This window comes from Megalopta genalis, chromosome 5 (genome assembly GCF_051020955.1).
Source record: "Megalopta genalis isolate 19385.01 chromosome 5, iyMegGena1_principal, whole genome shotgun sequence".
In the NCBI taxonomy this organism is placed as follows: domain Eukaryota; kingdom Metazoa; phylum Arthropoda; class Insecta; order Hymenoptera; family Halictidae; genus Megalopta; species Megalopta genalis.
Genome location: NC_135017.1, coordinates 5,688,776 through 5,710,934, shown reverse-complemented (window position 1 = coordinate 5,710,934; position 22,159 = coordinate 5,688,776). Strand labels below are relative to the sequence as shown.

The 22,159-nt window shown below is 34.4% G+C and overlaps 4 protein-coding genes across 9 annotated transcripts; 2 read left to right on the top strand and 2 right to left on the bottom strand.

Moving 5' to 3' along the window:
- The first annotated feature begins 457 nt into the window (after window positions 1–457).
- On the top strand, window positions 458–3,982 carry LOC117224025 (BBSome complex member BBS7). Its single transcript, XM_033476679.2, has 13 exons — window positions 458–758; window positions 837–1,026; window positions 1,098–1,266; window positions 1,332–1,408; window positions 1,473–1,725; window positions 1,786–2,048; window positions 2,114–2,303; window positions 2,382–2,462; window positions 2,536–2,679; window positions 2,741–2,862; window positions 2,919–3,028; window positions 3,099–3,378; window positions 3,753–3,982. The coding sequence occupies exons 1-13, from the start codon at window positions 617–619 to the stop codon at window positions 3,883–3,885; spliced, it is 2,154 nt and encodes a 717-aa protein (XP_033332570.1). The 5' UTR covers window positions 458–616; the 3' UTR covers window positions 3,886–3,982.
- On the bottom strand, window positions 3,938–7,493 carry LOC117224026 (uncharacterized). The gene is made up of 8 exons (XM_033476680.2): window positions 7,339–7,493; window positions 6,665–6,992; window positions 6,086–6,604; window positions 5,852–6,008; window positions 5,545–5,763; window positions 5,330–5,472; window positions 4,593–5,239; window positions 3,938–4,501 (listed from the first exon to the last, which is right to left on the bottom strand). The coding sequence occupies exons 2-8, from the start codon at window positions 6,908–6,910 to the stop codon at window positions 4,483–4,485; spliced, it is 1,950 nt and encodes a 649-aa protein (XP_033332571.2). The 5' UTR covers window positions 6,911–6,992; window positions 7,339–7,493; the 3' UTR covers window positions 3,938–4,482.
- Window positions 7,494–9,267: 1,774 nt separating this feature from the next.
- Window positions 9,268–13,748, top strand: LOC117224027 (transmembrane protein 184C). 3 transcript variants are annotated; one of them, XM_033476682.2, is made up of 7 exons: window positions 9,268–9,405; window positions 9,660–9,972; window positions 11,052–11,088; window positions 11,188–11,465; window positions 11,793–11,999; window positions 12,071–12,286; window positions 12,392–13,748. In XM_033476682.2, the coding sequence occupies exons 2-7, from the start codon at window positions 9,725–9,727 to the stop codon at window positions 12,669–12,671; spliced, it is 1,266 nt and encodes a 421-aa protein (XP_033332573.2). In that variant the 5' UTR covers window positions 9,268–9,405; window positions 9,660–9,724; the 3' UTR covers window positions 12,672–13,748. The 3 variants fall into 3 exon arrangements, with proteins under 3 accessions (XP_033332573.2, XP_033332574.2, XP_033332572.2); XM_033476683.2 differs by having other exon boundaries at window positions 9,353–9,578; window positions 9,663–9,972; XM_033476681.2 differs by having other exon boundaries at window positions 9,354–9,578.
- A 673-nt stretch (window positions 13,749–14,421) lies between these two features.
- Window positions 14,422–21,961, bottom strand: Opa1 (Opa1 mitochondrial dynamin like GTPase). 4 transcript variants are annotated; one of them, XM_033476675.2, is made up of 18 exons: window positions 21,708–21,961; window positions 20,993–21,236; window positions 20,784–20,919; window positions 20,564–20,695; window positions 18,796–18,840; window positions 18,197–18,283; window positions 17,955–18,112; window positions 17,707–17,870; window positions 17,362–17,626; window positions 17,099–17,290; window positions 16,834–17,018; window positions 16,601–16,762; window positions 16,291–16,478; window positions 16,005–16,219; window positions 15,670–15,927; window positions 15,392–15,592; window positions 15,130–15,334; window positions 14,422–15,010 (listed from the first exon to the last, which is right to left on the bottom strand). In XM_033476675.2, exons 1-18 carry the CDS (start codon window positions 21,734–21,736, stop codon window positions 14,946–14,948), a joined length of 2,931 nt encoding a protein of 976 aa, XP_033332566.2. In that variant the 5' UTR covers window positions 21,737–21,961; the 3' UTR covers window positions 14,422–14,945. The 4 variants fall into 4 exon arrangements, with proteins under 4 accessions (XP_033332566.2, XP_033332568.2, XP_033332567.2 ...); XM_033476677.2 differs by lacking the exon at window positions 18,197–18,283 and having other exon boundaries at window positions 21,708–21,960; XM_033476676.2 differs by lacking the exon at window positions 18,796–18,840 and having other exon boundaries at window positions 21,708–21,960.
- Between the last annotated feature and the right edge of the window lie 198 nt (window positions 21,962–22,159).

Genomic DNA, 22,159 nt, shown 5'->3' with positions numbered 1-22,159 from the left:
TACTGTATTTCTTTTTATACTATCAAACCAGACAAAAATTGTTATTGTGCATTATAAATTGTTTTCATAATTAGGGCATATCTTTGCAAGTGTTACACGCTGAATAATCAATTCTTAGAACTATTACTCTTGACATACTCTACAGATAAAAAATATAAATTTAATAGTATACTGACACTATCAACCACTAGCCACTTCGACCAGTAATTCTAATGTATTGTATAGAAACCAAGACAATACCTAAAAGATTATATAATATTTCATTTGAATGAAATATTTGTTATATGTATGTACACAACATAACTGGTTTTAAAATAGTCTAATTTTTGCAGTGTCTAAAGCAATACTAATTACTGTAGTTCTTTTCAATCGAGACAATGTATACCAATCCAAAAATTAATGTACACATAAAAAATATGTAGCTTGTTGTGCCAGTGTTACTATGGTAAAATTGATCGTCGCGCATGTGCGCCGAAAATGTTGTAGTCTTAACATCACTGAAACAAAGCAAAGAGTGCAATATTGTGCTAATTATTAGATAAGACAATGATTCGTAGTTAGAAAGTCGAGCTAAATGCCTACTGATTTATAGTGACACCCAAGTTTGATTCTCAACATGACTCTGCCACTGTCAAGAATTGATTATGCAGCTGTTGGTGTCACATCCAGAGGCACGACGAAGATCTTCCCTCCATCAGACAACAGGCAGACTCAAAAGTTTGCTGTCGGTGACCATGATGGAGTGTTACATATATATATTAAGTTTCTTGTTGTATTTATCTGATTGAGTCTTCTGATTCAAGTCTTCTCTTTCATTAATGAAACTTTCATTGTAGGCATAAAGAAAGGAGAACTGCAGGTGGCGTTTAAATCTCTACCAGGTCCAAAGATTAGCAAATTGGTCCTGGGAGGCACAGGGCATGACAAGATTTATATTGCCCATGAAAACACTGTGAAAGGATATACAAAAAAAGGAAAGCTGTTTTTAGATTTTGATACAAATCTCATAGATCCTATTTCAGCAATGTTAGTTCTTTACATCTTATTACAAAGATTGTAATAGATGCATTATATAAATTTTGATACACTCTTCATAGGTACGTGCTCGGACCAGATCTTGCTGCATGTGCCAGAGATCTTTATCACAGGTACCATGATTGCAAGGATGCTGACTCTTACCTAGCAGGTGAAACCTTATATGATGTGCTGCTACTACAAGCTGAAGGTGCGACAGTTTATGCTCTTCTTGCTTGCGGAGATTGTGCAGTATGTAATCAAATTACTAAATATAAATCATTTAAATTGATCTCAATAAATTCAATGTCTTCTAGGTACGTGTTCTTCATGGTACAAAGATTCCAGCAGTTCTTAGACTACCAAGCATACCCACAGTGCTGTCTTTATATAGGTACCTTGCATTGTACAACTTATGTTAATTCATTTTTTTAACAATGTTTCTTATGGTTTTACAGAGAAGGTGAGTTTGAATCCAAAGATCGAGTTCTACTTGGAACCATGGATGGCAGAGTGGGATTACTCATTCTTCAGGGTAATAAAACATTGAGGATCACTTGGCTACTAAACGTGACTGGCTCTGAAGTCACTGCTTTAGATACGTACGAATTGCAAGATGGTTTGGATATATTGATCGGTAGGCAGGATGGTACTGTCGATGTGTATACTTTTCCTGATGAGGAGTCATTACCATCCCTTCGGTACCGTTACGTAGGTATACACATCATAATCTGAAATGTTAAAACGGACATTGCTACCAATATCTTCTAGAATGCCAGTGAAAGTATCAGTTCGGTGGGAGGTGGAATAATTGGAGCTGCAGGATGTCCAGAAGTCCTAGTTACCACTTACTCAGGACGAATATTTGGCTTGACTACCAGGTCCCCTGGACTTCTAGAAGTTGATCAAAACGAAGGGATAGTAAAACTGAAAGCAGAAATCCAACAGTTACAAGATAAGCTTAACGAAGAGAAAGAAGCAGCCAATTTTACAGTTGATCCGCTCGCCCCGTTAATTTTATCAGTGAATCATAGGTAACATATTCATTATTCATATATGTATCTTTCAAAAAAATGAAATATAAGTGAATCGTTTCTAGAATGGTTTTGAACAAAGAAGATGCATCGTATTCACTTTCCATAGAGCTCGATACTCCTATTGATAACATTTTGGTGCAATCAGACACCCCGATAGAATTGTTGGATGTTGAAAGTAATAGTGCAGTTGTGAGCCTTTCTGCCTGTAACCCAAAGGATGGTAATTTTGTTCTTGCCACCTACCGTTGTCAAGTAAGTAAAGATGGTAGAATCAGCTCACTAATTTATCAAATTTGTAGAGTACCTTTACAGTAATTATTATATTAACAGGTAAACATTAATCATCTCGAAATGAGAATAAGAACTATTGAAGGTCAGTCAGGTACCTTGCAAATCTACGTAACTTCACAGGTATTATATTATGTATATGGTATCCTATTGATATTGATCAGTTTGAATAAGTTACACATATCTTGTATCGTAGGTACAGCCAAAATGTTGTCGCAAAATATCAATACCCATATGCGCTCTTTCACTTCACTCAAGACAATTCGAAGATGAAAGTCCATTATCTCCTACTGGACCATTCAATGAATTAAAATTGATTGGGAGCTTCACAGTGGCTGAGGTATTTTCATAAATACATTTTTCATTTTAATTTTAATTAATTGTATTCTGGTCTACTTCAGATGCATGCCTGGCTTTCTCTAACATTACCCAATGTATCTGAAAGACCTCACTTACAAGATGGTGAAGCCACTTTAACGTACATCTCATCCTTTGTGGGCTCAACTCTGAAATGCACTTATAAGTAAGACTTTTTCCATACTATGACTTTGGTAAGTTTCTCATGTTTATAATTTTCAGGAAAGGAAATGCAATTTTCTTTGGGGAGAATATATCGAGCATTATAATATTAAGAGACATATTGACCAGAGAAGCAACAAAGAGGAAAATTAAGTTAGATGTGTTTTGCGGTATGGTATTCTGTTGCCATTAAATCTTGTTTAATAACCACATAAAGTACAATGGAGGATACTTCTGCAGGTATTGCAGAAGGTAGCATATCCAGAGTACTGGAATTAATCCTCCCACGTTTGAACATTGCCTATGAGCTGACCACAAAGGTAAAAATTTTAAATGCGCTTGAGGAATGGGAATTGAAGGAGAATCCAAAAGAAAATCTGAGTTCAGAGTATCAAGAATTGCTCCAAAAGGAAACAGAGATTAAATCACAAATGGCAAAGGATAATGAAATTTTGGGGAGACTGCATGGAGTGATTACTGACCTTTACGTTGATTGGGAGAGAGCTAAACGATCTCGCAGGTAATGATAATATATATAATATAATATTGCACTGCTATGTTACAATTAATAAACTCCTTCATTTCAATTTTGCTTGCCGTTTATTTTTTAATTTCTCTCATTTATCTAATCAGTACCATATTTTTTCTAATCCATGTGTAAAATATTGTTCATTTATTTTACCTAGCTATATGCTATTATACAAATTATAATAAAAAAATTAGGAACATAATTTTTAACGTAATATGAATAATTGATACATTCTTTAATGAACATTCTTTATCAAACAACTTTAGTCTCTAATATGTTCGCGTATTAAAATTTTTTAATTTTATTCTATGAAGAAGTAAAAACATTTAATAAATTGCACCACTCTACATTCTGTAACGTTTCAGAATTAATAGCAAGGATGCTGCCGAAAAACTTAGTGCAGCACTCGAAACAAGAGAAATGGCTCAGCTGTTACAAGTTTTTATAGATACAAGTAACACGGTACCCGCACCATCTTCAGCGACTTCAATTACCTAAGACTAATCTACAAACATTTTTATGGAGAATGCAATAAAAGTGGACCACGATGTTTCTATAAATGTCTTTACGTAAAAAATATATTTTTCAACGACGATTCGCGATATAAACGGCTAACTTACCTAGACTTAAAAATGTACATGTACAATGTTATCTTGTATTAGTGTTAATTATAGTACAATATGTATATGTATGTGTGTGTGTGTATGTGTGTGTATATATATATATATACATATATATGTATATGATATATGCATATTTATATATATTTATATATTATATATATGCAGATGAATTGATATATGTTTTGTAGGATTTTCCTTTAGTTTCGTACTTTCCGTAGTTCCCTGCTAAAAACAGTCTTAAAGTGTCTTCTTAAGGAGTATACCGCAGAGAAACTGGAAAGTACACTATGCACATTACATAGGCAGTGTATCGATGCGTAGCACTTTGTTTAATCATTTATGAAGGTTCATAGTGTCACAAAGCTTCATGTTTATAAAATAGATATTTCACAGATTATATTTCACATTATCCCAAACACATGATAGTGTGCTATGGTACAAAAACAACTTTCGGCTTTACTCCCAACAAGTGTTACATAAAGAAGTACTGCCTGCAATAGTAATGATATAAGCAAAATCAATTGTCATAAATTCTTATCCTGTGTTTTAAAAAAAGATAACGTAAATTTGTAAATCACTTACATGTTGTCAGTAGTACGTACAACCGCTTCCAATGGATCTCTCTCTGGATTAGTATCTGACGTAGTGGTCACTGTGTATTCTAAAGTCTGACCTCCTGAATGTGGTAAAATACTTTCAGGATTATCATCTGGCGGAATAATTTCCACGACGCCGTTAGCTTCCACTTCTAGTTTCAGATCTCTTACGAGATCTTGGATCGTTTTTGCTTGCGCTTTCTTGTCGTTCTCGTCTTCTATGTTCTTCACTGTAATCACCCTGCTCAAAGACCTCCCTTCAGGTCTGTTTCTAGAATGTGTGTGCATATGTCTCTTCATATCACTCCGCACTCGGAAAGGCTTCCCACAGACTGTACATGGATGTGGTTTTTCTCCAGTATGTATGCGTCGGTGATTTTGTAGGTAACTACTCGCTCTGAACGTTTTGTTGCAGTACTCGCATCGATAATTCTTCTCGCCTGTATGGATCCTTCTGTGAACAATTAAGGAATATTTTCTAGCAAAGTCTTTCCCACAGTATTCACATTGGTACTGTTTTTGTTCCGAGTGAATGCTTGTTGAGTGGTATTTCAAGTCTCCCCATTGACGGAAATGTCGACCGCATTCCTCGCATTTATACGGCTTGTCGCCACTATGAAGCCGTTTGTGCACCTATAATGACAACAACTTGATTAATAAATATATAGACTATATCTATATAATACTTTTAAACATTAATATTCGACATTTCATCTCAAATACCTTTAATGCGCTCGCTGCAAAGAAGCTTTTACCACAGACTTCACATTGATGTGGCCGTTCCCCACTGTGAGATCGCATGTGATACACTAAACTATTTTTATGGTGGAATGACCGATCACATTGAGGGCATGTTAATTCATCACCTGTAAAAATAAACACCTTTTTTGATATGCGATGCTCTGAAAAAGAACACATTGGTCAGTAAATATACGTACTGGATTTCCGAGCTTTGAAAATTTTCTTCTTTTTCGATGTTTGTGGAATGTCAGTCTTTTCTTTTTCATGCAAATCCTGCTCATTAACAGTCGACGGTTTTACATGGTCCCTGTGTACATGTTCTGTAACATCTGTAATAGTCCACAATGGTGATTCATTATTTACGGTAGATAGGGGGGATTCTGTATCATCATCTATGTGAGCACCAGTTTCTTCCACTGCAAATATTGAAAATCATGTCAAGTAAAGTGTGTAGGAAATTAATATTTGACCAACTACTGTACTCTCTCTCTCTCTCTCTCTTACCAACACCTCGAATGCCTTCCATGAGGTCTTCCGGTTCACTGAACTCCTCAATTACAGTATTTTGTAGATTTTGTACAGACTCTGGTACAGATATTGTAATATTGGTATTTGTTGCTTGTGCTATTCTGGTTTCCTGCTTCACAGGCTCATAGTGTACCTTGTATGTATAAATGATATTTCGTTACAATAGATCTTAATTACAATAACTGAAAAATAAATTTGAACACAAACTACCTTAAGATGCTCAAAAAATTTTAATTGACTGCTAAACCTAGAGCTACACAGCTCGCACTTAAATAAATGAGCTTGCACATCTCCAATTGATTCTGCTTTTGCAGCATTTGCATTTGACTTGTTGCTATCTTTCTTTGCAGAGCTCTTTCTGGTCTGCTGCTTCAATTTACGAGGAATTCTCTTTTTGTGAGGCAAAGACCTCTTTGGTCCAGAAGTTGCTACAGTGTCTTCGCTACTTTCTGCAGACACATCGAGGTCGTATTCACTCTTCACATTTATGAATTCTTGTTTCACATTATGTGAAATTCGTTTGAAAGGTTGTAAAGTTGGATATACTGGTGGACCATTTGACTGTGTTACAGTTTGAATGGAATAAGTATTAACAGGTGTTAAAGTCTCTAAATGAGAAACATCTGGCAATGTTGAATCATCATGTTGGGACTGATTATGAAGTTGCTGCTGCTTCTGTTGTTGCTGCAACTGAACTGCAACCAGAGCTGCTGCCAATCTACGATCTTCCTACAAAAATAATCAGGATTTAGCGTTTATTTTAGAGATGTAAAAAACTCAAATAATTACCTCTGTTAATTCATGCTGTAATAAATCATCTGCTTCGTAATATTGTGTTGCAGTAGCATAGTCTGTTCCAACGCCAGCATTGATCATATCAACAACCATTCCTTCAGAGATTAGCTCTCCATTCAAAGTTAAAAGTGGTACACTCTTGCCCAGAGATTCTCCATCTGCCCTTTGTATGGTGATATATTGTGTACCTTCCATTCCTTCTAGCAAGACAGTTTGACTCTCTTCTGTTGTGACTTCCATAATTAATTGCTTTTGCTACTGACAAGACAAAGTGTCTTCTACAAATATTTCCTTTCCATTTGTAACAGCTAACTGTTTGTGCCTGAAAATGACAATGCTTTTGTATTTGGACTTTTGGAGGAACATTTCAAGTCGCACAACTTATGTTTCCAAAATAACTGAGATTATATGATACAGTTAAACAGAATTATACGACTAAACCAACAAACGTAGAGTAACAACAAAAATAATTATCATTTCGTAATGGGTTTGAAATGAATTCTCTGCGGATCAAGCCAATATCATAATTCAAAATTCCCGCGTTCGCGTACTTTAGAGATGACAGCGGAATCAAGGTCACTGCACCCGAAGCTCTCAGAAAATTTCTCTCATGGCTTGATTTGCGTCCTGCCGGAAAAAACGGTGTTCTCTGGTCTCCTTATACCAACCTCCGTAAGCCCAAACGGATTTCTTGTCTTCTTTTCGCGAAACTCGAGCGACATAAACAAAGCAAAATATTGAAACACTGTAGGACAAAATGTGACAACAGTGCTTGGGTCTTGACGCCATTAGAACGGATGTTCCCTTTCCTCGCCGCCTTCACAGATAACTTGTTGACGACAACGTAAGACTTCGAAAAACACTAGAATTCTGATTCTGATCACGATTTTCTACTTAAAATATTTTCTTTTTTCATCGTTATCATAAAATATTTCAAACATTTTTTCGCGCGCATGATTGTACAGCGCAACACTTTTCATATAAACGATTTTATTTAAATTTCGAGAAGCTTGCAGGGAGCTTTCGAGTTTTTCCTGTTGAAAGACACTTCCTGGAGCAGGTTCAATGCAGTAATTACAGCAAAGTGTCAAAATCGCATTTACACTTGTGCAATTTTGATATTGTATGAATTGCATTGCTAAAGATAGATCTATAATGACAACTTGCTAATTAAACTCGAGTAAAAAGTGCCTTTACGTAATACATATTATATAACTCATTTTACTTTCGAATCTAATCGATTCGAATTGTAATAGAACGTCACTTCATTTGTAAAATATAGTTGGGAACAAAATTAAGTGAAAATATAGATTGTACCAATGAAATTTTTACGCAATTAACACCACCGTTGATCGTTTAAGTTTTATTTACTATATTATAACTTTATAGTACTGAGATTATTTAACCAATAATTAAAATTAATATTCACATTTTTGCTAAATATTTTTAACAGAAGTTTCAATTAACTATTTGTTGAGAGAAAAAAATAAGATAATTAAATCATTCTAACAAAAGCAAGAAATTAATAAGAATTTTATAAGCGTTAATTCGATAAAATTTCATTGATGCCTATTTGGACTACCTACACTTTGAAACATAGAACGCATATTAATTTATGTTTTGAAAAATAATTTGTGTTGCTTATATGTAACTTATAGCTATAAGACATATTTATTTCGTAAATATTTAATGCAATACTCATTTTTACTGTACAATCACTTTCATTTTTGATATAACCTCTTACAGTCCTTTGAATATAATAGATTGAGACTTTAATTGTTTTCTGTTTTAAATATTTTTACTTTTCTACAAGCCACGTTTTCAATTTCCCGATGTTAAAACTCTTCTTTAGAATGTAATTTGTTAGTCAGCATTCCTCAGCACTTTTCTATAATTATTTAAATCGACGGATCTCACATTTTTTACATGAGCGAGTTCGTTGATCTGTGAAGCGTAATCGCATTTCTTTGTGGCGGCGTTTTTATTGGCGGTTTTGTTAAATGCCTTGAACTCTATATTATTTGCTAAACTGTTCTAGGATTTATTTGTGTGCCGGTTTCTATTGTTATCTACTGTGCTATCAGTGTAGAATTAAATGTATGCATTAAAATGGCTTCTTTCCCCGCAAAATTGTTGTTTCTCGATGATCAAATGCATTTTTTAAAATAAAATTCTTGCTATATTTTAAATGATTAAACAGGACAGAATATTTCTTCCGAATATCTTGGAAACTGTTGTCAACGAATAGTTTTTGTTCTTTGAAACATGTTAATCGCGTTCACTGCGCTTGACCTTAATTTTTTCTTTGCGGTATTTTATACAAATAAACGATAGGACGAATTCACTATTGTTATTAATATTGCATGTTCAATATTTCGATCGAAATTCTCTACCTACACCGTTCGATTTTCCTACTTAATAAAGATTGTCTTATAGTACTGTCGCATAGTGCATCCACTTAATTTTGTCCTCGACTGTAAGTCATTTTACTTTCGGAATAAGACCGATTCCAATTGTAACAGAACACCGCTGTACAATATTGAAGAAATCTAGCGAAAGTTTGTCGATGATTCTACCAAATTAATGAAATCGAATAAAAATTAATAATCCCGCAGATCACGTAATTGAGGACGTAAAAGGGGGGGGGAGGTGTATCTACGGGTGGCTTCCCCCCTTCGGTACTGTCACCGTCAGCTGACTCGTCGGTTCATCGTCAATTCATCGTGCACGACAAGGTTGTTATGACTTTTTTAATACTCCGTTACGTACTGTATCATGTTCACACTGTCGTTGTCATTGCCGTGTGAGAAACCGTGAAACAAACCTGTTGACGGTGAACAGTTTACATTCAATGGAAACGTTGTTCGAACTCGTCTATTTAGCCGCTGAGTCGAGGAACATTAGTTAGGTTCGCATAACCTAACACCTGCGGACAGACGATGTTGTCGAAATGTACATGTCTGATGTGTTACATTGGCTGTTCTTCCAGAAGTTCGAGTGAATCGACTGGAAAATTATGTGATATTTCCATTCCCTTCTGGATCCTTCAAAGTGATGGCTTCTATTTGTCGCCGATGGAGACTATGGATTTTACCAGTTCTGACTTGTCTTTATGCCCTTCTTATTATTATCCTCGTGCCTATTTTGTTGGCAAACTCTATTGAGAATGGCTTCAAGAAGCAGGATCAGGGAGCATTGGTTGGGGGTGCATTCGTGTTGCTTGCATTACCGATTGCTTTTTATGAAATTGTGCAACACATGATATATTACACACAACCCAGGCTGCAGAAATATATAATCAGGTGAGTCAACTGTTTAATACTGTTTGGTTTAATTAGGACACGATACTTGTTGATCTTCAAAAACTTAAAATAATACGTCGCTATAATTGATCAATAAACATACGCATGTGTATGATATATTATTCGACTCTAAATGACGAATGAAAAATAAAATAAAAAGGAAAGGTAAATTTTATTTTATACTGGAATGCTCGTTTGTGTAACTTATGTAACTTTAAGTTTTAATCAAACACATGTATGTTTAGGCATTGAAGGTCAATAAACTTTATTCATTGACCTTTAATGTAAATATCAAGAGGTACAGATATAACTAAAGACCACAAGTGAATAAGTCTACTTTTTAGAGTAAATCTAAATTTTATTAAAATCATGAAAGTTCAATTTAATTTTTTCATAGCTTTATTGAATTATAGCACTTAGTTCTAGCATTATATTTAGTATTTAACAAGTAAAATCATTATATTCTAGATTATTAAAATAGGGGAAACAGTATGAGGACAATATTATGATTGAGAGAGCAATAAATCAAAGTTCATTTTCTTGAGAAGCTGACATACATATCATAGAACCTGATGCATAGTTTAGCATCACAATTGGCAATTGGTAACATTTTCTTGTAAGAAAAAATCTTAGGTTGCAGTAAAATATATTCTTATTAATTAAATATCTCTGTAAAATTGAAGATTCCTTTAATATATTAACACTTATACAGTTTTTCATTTTCTCAGAACTGTTAAATGTTAATATTGCAAAGTATCTAATCCACTTTTAAGTACTACCGATTTATCGCTACGCAATCGTCTAGGTTCTAGACTGTTTCCTATACATACTGATATCGATCTAACTTTCATGTACCGGGTGCTCCGAAAATCCGCGACTATTGATTCAACACCCGAACGACGCAATAAGAATCTTTGTCAATTATAATTATGATTGATTATTATATCATCATATTTTAATTATTAATATAATAATTGCGATTATAATTATTATTAGCTTTTCATAAAATGAAAGCATAAAATGAAAAGCTTCATGATTAAGTCTGACCATTATTAATTAAGTTCCTCTACTTATTTCAGGATATTATGGATGGTACCAATATATGCAGTGAACGCTGTAAGTATGCCCTCTGTTCCATAAAATTATAATATTATTTGTTATAAATATTAATGAAAACATGTAAAATGTTGATAAACTGTCCTGGATTTTTTACAGTGGCTTGGTCTGGTTTACCCAGAAGGGAGCATATATGTGGACAGTTTAAGGGAGTGTTACGAGGCTTATGTAATATACAATTTTATGATGTATTTATTGGCCTATTTAAACGCGGATCGTCAGCTAGAACACAGACTGGAAATCTCTCCTCAAGTGCATCATATGTTCCCATTGTGTTGTTTACCTGACTGGGAAATGGGAAGGGAGTTTGTACATATGTGCAAGCACGGAATATTACAGTACACTGCTGTTAGGCCTATATCAACTTTGATATCATTGTAATTATCTAACTGTACTATACGTACAAAATAAGTCGCGATAAATGGAACTTCTAAATATCTTCACTGAAATTGAAAGTGAAATAAACACGTCTAGAACAAAAGTTTCATTATGAAAACATATGATCTAGATGAATTTTCTGTTTTATGTCATTGATAAGATCATTTAACGGTTATCAATGTACTTTTGTTAGATTAGTAGAATCTCGATTAATTTGTAATAATCGAGGTTCTACTATCGATGTTACTGTTAGGTGTTCTCTTCCTTGCGACTTACTCTGCATACTTGAAGTGCATAATATACAGATAGCACTTGAAATTTTTCAGTATTTGCGAGCTTAACGGAGTATACGGAGAAGGAGAATTCAGAACGGACGTCGCGTTTCCTTATATGATAGCTGTAAATAACTTATCGCAATTTGTAGCCATGTACTGTCTGGTGCTTTTTTACCGTGCCAACGCAGAAGCTTTGAAGCCTATGAAGCCGGTCGGCAAGTTCTTGTGTATTAAAGCAGTCGTATTCTTCTCCTTTTTGTAAGTTAAATATATCATTCGTGGCATCGACGCATAAGATCAGCCTACTATAACTTGTCCTTATGTTACAGCCAAGGTGTAATTGTTTCGTTGTTGGTGTACTTCGATGTTATATCGAGTATATTTGACACAAAGGATATGGATGATATAAGGAATATATCGTCGAAACTGCAGGATTTTCTAATTTGCATCGAGATGTTCCTGGCTGCGGTTGCTCATCACTATAGCTTTTCTTACAAACCTTTTGTAAATCTAGCACAAGGTCAAGCATGGTGGGATGCATTCAGGTAATAACAATCACATTCGTAGAACAAGTTCTTAGTACAGATATTTGTAAACAATCAATGTCGCCTGTATCAAAAGCAAAATATTATTGACCGTATTATCTATAGGGCCATGTGGGACGTCTCAGACGTACACAATGACATAAAAGAACACCTGGGCGTGGTGGGATCTTCATTGAGTCGCAGGATACGTGGTCGCAATGCTTATCAACAAGCGTGGGGTAGCGCCACGGAACGTACATCACTTTTACCTGAGACCCCGGTGATTGCGGCCAGAAGTGCACCCGCGTGTTCCTTTTCCGGTTACAATACGGCTGAGATTGGACAGAACGACGGCGTCGAAGCAGTTCCAGATGTGCAGGATAGCAGCAACGCGGTGAAGACGTAACTCAACGGTGATATTTTCTTCTTCTCTTTGGACTCGAGAGCGGGAACTCCAAGACGTCATCTTGTTTGGAAGTTTTGTCCAAGATCATCCTGTATCGCTAGTGCATTGTACGATTGAAACAAAGAAGTCTAGTTTTGCAAGGAGCATCCCCATGCCCCCCCCCCCCCACCCGCCCAACGTATACTGTACAAATTGTCATTGTCCTAATCACCACCATATGCTCATTACGAGAAACAACGTGTCACACATATACGAATTAAGGATTTGATACACGGTACGTCAACGGCTGACAGTAAGTATCGTCTTACCACGTCCATTTTACGAATACGCTTTTTTCCTCTTGATTTGCGGGCAAGCATCATCGCGCCTTCATGTTACCAAAATGATGTACTACCAAATAATTGTATATAATAATGTTTATATTTAGAACAATATATCGGTACAGTCCTATTTATAAACGTGTTGCGCTAATTATCGCTGGTTATCGACCTCTGGCAATACTCGGCTGGACAGAGTTAGGCATGTTATGCAAATAAATTGATAAATTTTACCAAATTACTTGATTACTTAGATTTCGATTGACCGCCATTAGAGCTTATATTATTTATCTAGGAGATTAATCAACCGCTCAACTCTGACCCTGAGTATACCGTAAACAATGAGGAAAAAAAATATTAAACATTCCTGCCAAATGTACATCGTTGTTTAATTTTATATCAGCTGCGTTGAATAGAAAATATACGGAGAAAATAAATACTCAGACTCACACACACACATACATACAAATATATTTTAATACGCTAACGACAAGTGAAAATTGGTATTTTGAAAGCAGTAAACGAGACGAGCCGACTAGAACAAATAAATTTTCTTGTGTCGTTCTTGTATTTTAATACACATACACACGCGCTACACATATTCACATCATGTTGACCTATATCTCGTGCATAAGTGGTGTTAATTATTATAGAGAGAAATTTGACGAGAAACATTTTATTTTGTGTACGTTTAGAACGAATAATTTTTACAAAATTTTTCGTAATTTTAATCGAATAAAGGTTTACAAATGCTAGGGGATATTGCGAGTTTTTGTGAAGCATTTGCGTGGAAGTGTACGAATTTGAGATACTTTATCAGACATTTTGGACCAAAGATAGGATATTTTTTATCTCAGAGAAGTAGCATCCTCAGATTTCGAAGACAGATTAGAGAAATGACCGTAGTATTTCTGGCTGACCTAGCAGTTTTATATCGTCAATTAGATCCTCGAAGGAAAGGAAAATATTTTTAATATGTTTCTACCAGGTTATTTGTAACATTGCAATGTATGTGGAATAATTAATTATTATTTTCACTTTACAATAATATTAATAGGAATAAAATTCGTCAGGATACGTTGTAAATTTTACATACAACCAGAGAAATTTTTAATATAGATTGTGTATTTTAATAATCTCTACTAATCATATACAATAGCATATCTCAATTTCATAAGTACTTAAGTCGGCGACTTTGCTATCACTGACAAACTTTCTGGGAGAATGGTGGTTATAAATACAATAAAAAAAAAAAGAAAAAAAGAATATTCGAAACGATATTTGTATAGAATTATATGTATAGAGTAATTTTTATTATATCATTAAGAGAATATGACTATTCATTTTCACGTTATTGTTCTTAGAAAACGATAATCATGAAAATCTTTGCCGTGCCTTTCGCATTTGAAACACATTTAAAAATCACTCATTAATTATCTGTTCCATTCCTTTATTTCAATAGATTTCCTATCCGTACAACGTTTGTTCCATTCATTCCATGTATGCATAGAAACAATATGTACAAAATGCAAATTGACCGCTATTGTTTTCACATTAATTGTCTGTCAGATGTGTGAGGACTACTATTTACACTCGACATGCTATTATACATGTGCGCTGTATAATACGTATATTATGCGTTACTTTAGAAATGTTTACCATTATTTCGGTACGATCAGCATCAGCTTTTCTCACGAGAGAACCTTTGTCGAACGAATATATAATTTTTAAATCATTTAAATATTGAGAATGGGATGCATATGAAACGATGTCCCTCGGATACAGAATATCTCATAAAAACTGACGACTAGCGGTTATTCTATACCGATACTCCATCGTTCAGTAACAAGATGTATTTAATATCTAAGCATTCGCGCTTCAACCACCAGGGCTGTTATCATTTATCACATACCATATGGATCTGGTTTCGAATATCTACATCTCCAAATCATTCTCTTCATTTCTCTTTATTCAGCGCCTGAATGAATTCCTCCAACTTCTCTTGAATTTGTCTGACACGTTCTGAAAGAAAAACTCAATTCAACTCCATCACGAAAGCAATTTCGTTTGCAGTATGGTGTCTTCTTCGTAGCATTACGATTTTACCCTCACCAACTTGTGAAAGTATTTAATACACTTACTGAGTTCTTCGGCTAATGTGACTCTTCTACTAGTCAACAATTGCTTCTTTATACTATTATCCTGACTATAGTCCTCCAGCACCTCTTTTAATTCTTTATGAAGTCTACGAGTTTCACGGTTAATGATCTGTTGTCGTAGTGCATTGGCAGTGACTTTCAGCATCTGCTGAATTCTGCAGAACAACACCACGCCGTGACACTCCACCTGAAAACGGGTGTTCAATAAAGAACTAATTTTTCTCATAATTCTCGTCTAACATACTTCTTGCTCGTGTCCGGTGTGGTATAGATAATATGCTTTTCTACAATCGTACGCTTTGGCCAGACTCTGCTGCAAGAAGAACCTTCTGTAAACAGGATGCCATGTTTCCTGAATAAATTTATTATTAATCTGTAGGCCATTGCGTTGCAAATTCTTTCTGATTGTTGTAAGCTCATCCTGCGTGAGAGTGGATGCGTGCCTCTATTAACAAAAACAATATATTTTACCTTTGTGTTAGAATATTTTCACGGTGTAGCATGATTTTTTTTTCTCCTTACTTTGTCCACGTACAGAATTTGATCTAACTCATTCTTCACCGACAAACGTTTCTGTTGTTCTTCGGTTTGACTCTGCCAATAAAGCCAACGCTCTGTACGGCCAGGTCCTAACATTTCTCGCAAAACCTGTTCAGTTGCTTGCAATCTATCCCGAATAGACGTCTCCAAAAAACGCACTGCCTGGTCCCAATCTCTTTTGTCATTCACGTTTCTGTCTTCCAAGACGTTTAGTTGTATGACCCGTAACATTTCACACGCCTGTACACAACAGTGTTCATACGTTCACCATAATTAATACAACTAGCATTCAAATATAAATTGCTAGAAACATTTACTTTCTCTTCCCAGGAATATCGTCTCATCGCCTCATTGATCACTGCGTTCTTCAAATTGTCGAATATCTTATCGTGGTTGGGTTTCAACTTCGCTTCATTTATTAAATGCTGGAATTCGTGTTGCAAACATTCCCAGCCACTCTCAACACTCTTAGATGGCAATTGTTGTTCAGTCCACTGTCGAAGTTTTATGTCAACGGTCGTATTGAATGTACCTAAATTTGCAATCATTTTCGCGTGTTATTGAATTGTAACAGTTGAGTTGTTACTACTATGATCAATATACCTAAGTTTCCAGTTTGAGCGGCCGGCAAATAGATATTTTCGAACACGTGCGTACTAACTTTATCCCATATTTTAATCGTTAGTAGTTCGTCCCAATGTCTCGGTGAAATCTGAGATAGGTTTACAATTTCGTCCAGTATCTCGCCTCGTGCTTTTTCAAAGAGTTCGTCTCGGTCTAATTCCCTCAGCCTATATAAAACCATAATTACTTTAATCAAATAAGTATATTTACTATTCTCTTACAACACTCTACGTATCTTCGAGTATACGATTTTAGTCGATCTTCGCGAATTTGTAGTATTTTTTTTTACCTTGGGAAATTATTTTTCCATTCCGTTTCAAGATTATATCTCGTGGCTTTAAATGCATCAGCCTGCTGCTCCACTGTTTCACGAACCATTTTCCAAAAACATTCTGCGACTGCGAGACTCAGATTTCTTGTAGTCACCTGTCCAGACATCGCTAAACCATCCCTGTTCGAATAATTAGAAATGATCAAGCACATCCAAGCTTCGTAATATTTCAACCATAATTGTAAACATACTTGAACAACTTCGAATTTCGAAAGAATTTTTCTTCATAGTCTCTAATCGTTTCTATGCTGTCATCCTGTCTTCCACGACCAGTGACCACAGCGAAGTAGCCTAATGCTTTCATAGGAAATAATTTACCAGATAGTATTTTACGTAAACGATCCGGATCGGCCAAATTTTTCTCTGCTAAGTCTACCTATCGATTTTAATATATTATAAAATCAGTCCCATCATATTTCCAAAATTCACATCAGTTAATTGTTAGCGTCATTTTACCTTTGTCAAAACAAAAATAGTCCGTTTTCCTGAAGGATCCATGTGTGCGACAAGATCTGTGACATTGCTTCTTTCAGCATCCACAGAACCGTCTTGGATACAAAGAATAATCGCGTTTGGGTTACTCATGTATTGCTGAGACATCTGTCGAATAGCATCTCGAGTATCTTCTGCCATATCAATTGTAACTGTCTGTTGCAAAAGTTTCGTAAGTTACGAATGGCCTCTTACAAAAAATCGAATTGAATCAAGGTGTCACTTACACTAATTATTCCAGGCAAATCAACCAAAACCATTCGCTGAAGACCTGGTCCTTTCACCGTCATTGCAATAACATCCTGACTGACTGTTTTTCCATCTTTAACACTATTCTTCATGCGCAGCTCTACTTCGCGTCTCAAATCAGCCAATTCCGATTCTTTCGATAGATCAAACTCTCTGGAACTGTCTTTAAATTGAGCTATGTGGTAAGGTCCTTCGCTTAAAGTGACTTTCACTGGGGCTCTTGTCATCATCTCACCACCTCCTCTGAAAGTATATCATTGAGAAGAAAAGATGTAGTGGAATTTCTGCATAAAGAAATTTAAGATCAGAAATTGCTACGTTACCTAGGAAATATTCTTGCCTGAGCAATCATTTCTAGGACCGAAGTTTTACCAGAACTCTGATCACCAACGACTACTACTCTTGGTAAATGATCTGCAGTGGAATAAGCACTATCGTAATCGCTAAGTTCATCTAGAACGTCACTGTACATGTCTATCAAAGATTTCTAGAAAAATTTATAAGAATGTTAATACACGAATATCAACAGTTTGCAATAACGAAACATTTGTAAACAATTTAGGTTGATTACTTTTATTTTCCTGTTTTTTAGTTTCTGATTACCACGTAAAAGCATCTGCTTTCGAAGCTCTTTATTTTCTTTTTCTAATCTTTCAAGTTCACGTTGATATTTCAGTTGCATTTGCATAATTTCTTCTTGCATAGCGTTCAATCTTTCTTGCGAGTTTTCTTAAAAGAGGAGTTGGAACGTGCACAATTAGAAGTTGCAGAAAGTTTCATTAATTAATTTATGATACACTAACATGTACATACGAGCTTTCTTACGTTCCTCTTCAATATTATCATCAATTAATGGCTTAGCGAATGCTACTGTACGATTCAAAAATTGATCCTTCGTTTCTGTTTAATAAAACATTTAGAATTTCAGTGAATTAGGGCAAGTTGCAAGAAAGCTGGTAATTGCTAACAATAACACTTTACTATAACATTAATGTATTTAATACCTACAATTATTGAGGATCAAGTTTGATTAATAGTAATTCAATTGCAGAAACATTGCTCAATGACTGTATTAATCTTCTTTACAATCAAATAGCCACATATAAGTATCAGCAAAGTGTTAATGTTAATGATACAACACGCAACCAAATATTAAAAAGAGAAAAATATGCGCTGCGGTGCGGAAATTAATGATGAAGTAATCTGATTTGACGAAATTTAAAAGAAATCAAAACGGGTCTGTCCCATTCAGTATTTAATTTTGTTTTCCTGTTCAACCGAAAGTAAAAGAGAAACTGTTAGTCGCATCTCATGAATATATACAATACAAATTAGATCTATCCTGAATTTATGAAAAAAAATGCTGAATGGACAGACAGTAATACAAGGATAATTTCCGACATTTTACACACCTGAGTGAAGTTGCTTTACTATTGCTGTGATACCGTAAAGTATACCTGAACAGAGCAGACCATAATAAAATAACTCTAAATATAAGGTGGGACAACGTAATTGAACAATATTACAACATACAGGTTATTGACTATTAAGACGTGAATGAGACATAGGGAAAAGTCAGGTAGTATCGACCAAAGTTAGTTCTAGCTTTTTCCATCAAATTATGGCACTAAATTTGAATAAAATAGATGGATATAATAATTCTGTGTTACATATTTCTTAACCATATTGTTCATCCCATTGATATCGCTGTTGTAATACATGAAAGAGAGAGAGAGAGAGGTATAGCATTGTAATTCGAAGTGTTAAAAGGTATTTTCTAGAAGTGGTGTTTTGTTTCTCAGGTAAGTAAATGCTTTTGCTTTATTGTGTACGTTTAACAAAATTTTAATTTTCATTGACTCTGGTCAAGATATAACTAAAAAATGTAGAGCTATCTGTACTACCCAACCTTTCCTTACTATAAAATTGTTTGCTAATTATACAGATTAAGGGCCACCTCACCAATTTCAATGAGCTTCAAGTATGTCATCTGGAACATTACATATTTTGAGAAACTTTTTCTTCGACATGTTACTGCCATTCTTATCATGAATGTTTGCAACTACATTTAATATTGTCATATATGCATACATTGGAATGTATGCATATGTAAATGTAAATATCTCTTTTTTAAATTACATCTACAACTAATTTCATTGAGCTAACCAGCAAATTTAATGAATTAGAGATAAAGCTTGCTTGCAGTAAATGCTCCGTAGCGTTGCCACTAACATTATATGTGATGGTGTTTGATTTAGATTCTTAATCCTTGAGGTGATTAAATATTCGTTTCTTAAGCGCTGTAGCTAATTTTCCTATCTGTTATTTGATATTATGTATGCTCAAATCTTTATGTAAAGAATCAGGTGATGTACCATCAGTTGGCAGCAATAGTTCTCAGTGCTTTGTTCTGGAACCTTTGGATGATATTTATGTTACTTTTCTTGGGACATCTCCAGAGTTGTACCCTATATGTCCCAATTGGAATAATGGTGACCTTATACAGGCATAGTTTATTGTGTAGTGTAAGTTTCGATTTTTGTCCCAGAATCCAATACATGATTTTCATTTTGTGGTTAAATAAATCTATATTTAACTGAAATTATTTTCGATTTACGTCTCCATATCTCGGAGACGTAAGTCGAATGGCGATAACGTATACATATAGGGAAAAGTTATTCAGAACAATAATTTTGATAACATTTCTCCCCATTAAAATCATAGAGGTGTACCCTAATCTGCGTAATAACTAATTATTAGAATAATTAAAATATGAAATATATGTGTAGTTAAGATTACTCTATGTATCATACATGTACACATATTAAGTTTGGATATAATATGCCAAAATGACATTTTCCTATTAAATACGTTTAATAAAAAATTCTACATGTAGAATTATACTTAGAATAGCTTCTTTTACCTATATATTCTATTTAACATACTCTGATATTGGTCAAGTCTATATCAAATGTATCACTTTATATTAAGAAAATATATAATAAATTAGTGTGAAAGTTGTGATGAAAGCTTATAATACAGCTATGACTATAATCAGACTATGATAAGTAAGAAAACGGGCAAATTAAAGAATGGATAATAAGGATGTGATGGTAACATAGATAGCAAGATTTTCAGCATGCAGTGGTAGAAAAAAAAACAAGACCTGGAACAACTCACTCTTTGATGGTACTGCTGCACTTGTATCATCTCCATTATCGTTGGCTGCTTCGATAGCATCATCCAATCTCTGATTAAACCAGTTTCTGTATTCTCTATACTTAGCTTCCCCATACTGCTTTATACGTGGATCTGTTTATTTGTTCATGCTTTATAGCTCCAACTTATAGTGCCTCACGTTTTCACATATTTAAACACTATTTCGTTTCCTTGTACTTACCAATCTCTATGTTATTTGCTATAGAGTCCTTAACAGTCATTAGCGTTCCACGAAAATTTTGCCACTCTTTATTTTTGGGAAGAAAATCATCTAACCAACTCATATCAGGTAAAACTTCTTTCCATTGTTCATATTTCTAAAATGACATAAAGATGATAGTGTGAGACATATGTTTGGAAAAAATTCAATTTTTTCAGCATGTTTCCTACCTTTTGTAATGTTACTCCTCCACCAACTGCACCACCCAATAATAAATATCGAATTTTTAAAGCACCCCTCAAAATTCTTCCAATAAACATTGCGTATGCACGATTAGGGTTTCCAAAATATCGTACATGGGGTGAGGCTAATAATGGTCGATAGATTCTGCTCATTCCATATGACATTAATTTTCTTGTACTGATTATGGACAGTGGATATCTGGATGACTTTGAGATCAGCAAAATGCTATCCCTGAAAAGAAAAGTCTATCTAATATTTTACACACAACATGATTGTTTTACAATAACTGTATTTATTATAATAACTTTATTTCTATCCGTATTATTCACATGTTATTACTTCAAGTTTAAATCTTTTTGATTTGTACGAAAAACTCTAAATAAATTACAAAATAAGACCTATTATAAAATAGAGCTTGAGGTGAATGTTCTTCATACGGTTTAAAAGTACCATAAGAATATTCATGCATCATTTTTATATAATGAAAAAGGACAATGCTATTAAATAAATAAAATAGTTATTAACGGGAAATTCAAATACTTTTATGGATTTAATAAAGTATGACGACATAACCTAAAAATTGCGAAACCTGATAGTATAAACATACAACAGAAGTATATTACGAGACATAAAAATAGATTACGCACGATTAAAAGATTTGTTTATTTGTGTTCGTTTAATTAATAATTCGAATAATCTTACCCTATTTTGCCACACAGAATTTGTTTCATTTTGTAAGACACCACTCAACGGCGAGATGTGAAAAATAGTTACTAAAATATACTTTCCTCGACGTTATACATATAAAATATCAAACCAGGCTTGTAAAATTTTTCTAAAATTCAATGCCACACAGCATACACTAAATTAATAATCCATCATTTCGTATGCCAACCTATTCATACGATGTACAAAAGGGGAGACATTGTTTTTCGAAAGCACATGCGTGAACTTTCTTCATATTTGTACGCTTGCCAATTATCTGAATTGATTCTGGATTTCGATGAATCGCAGCAAAATCGCGAGAAGCGTTAAATCAAATTTATGAATTTATGTAAATTATACATCAATTTGAAGAAAAAAGATACGTTGCTGGTAATTTTTGTTATAAAGATACATCATATTTATAAAACTGGAAATGATTAAATATGTAA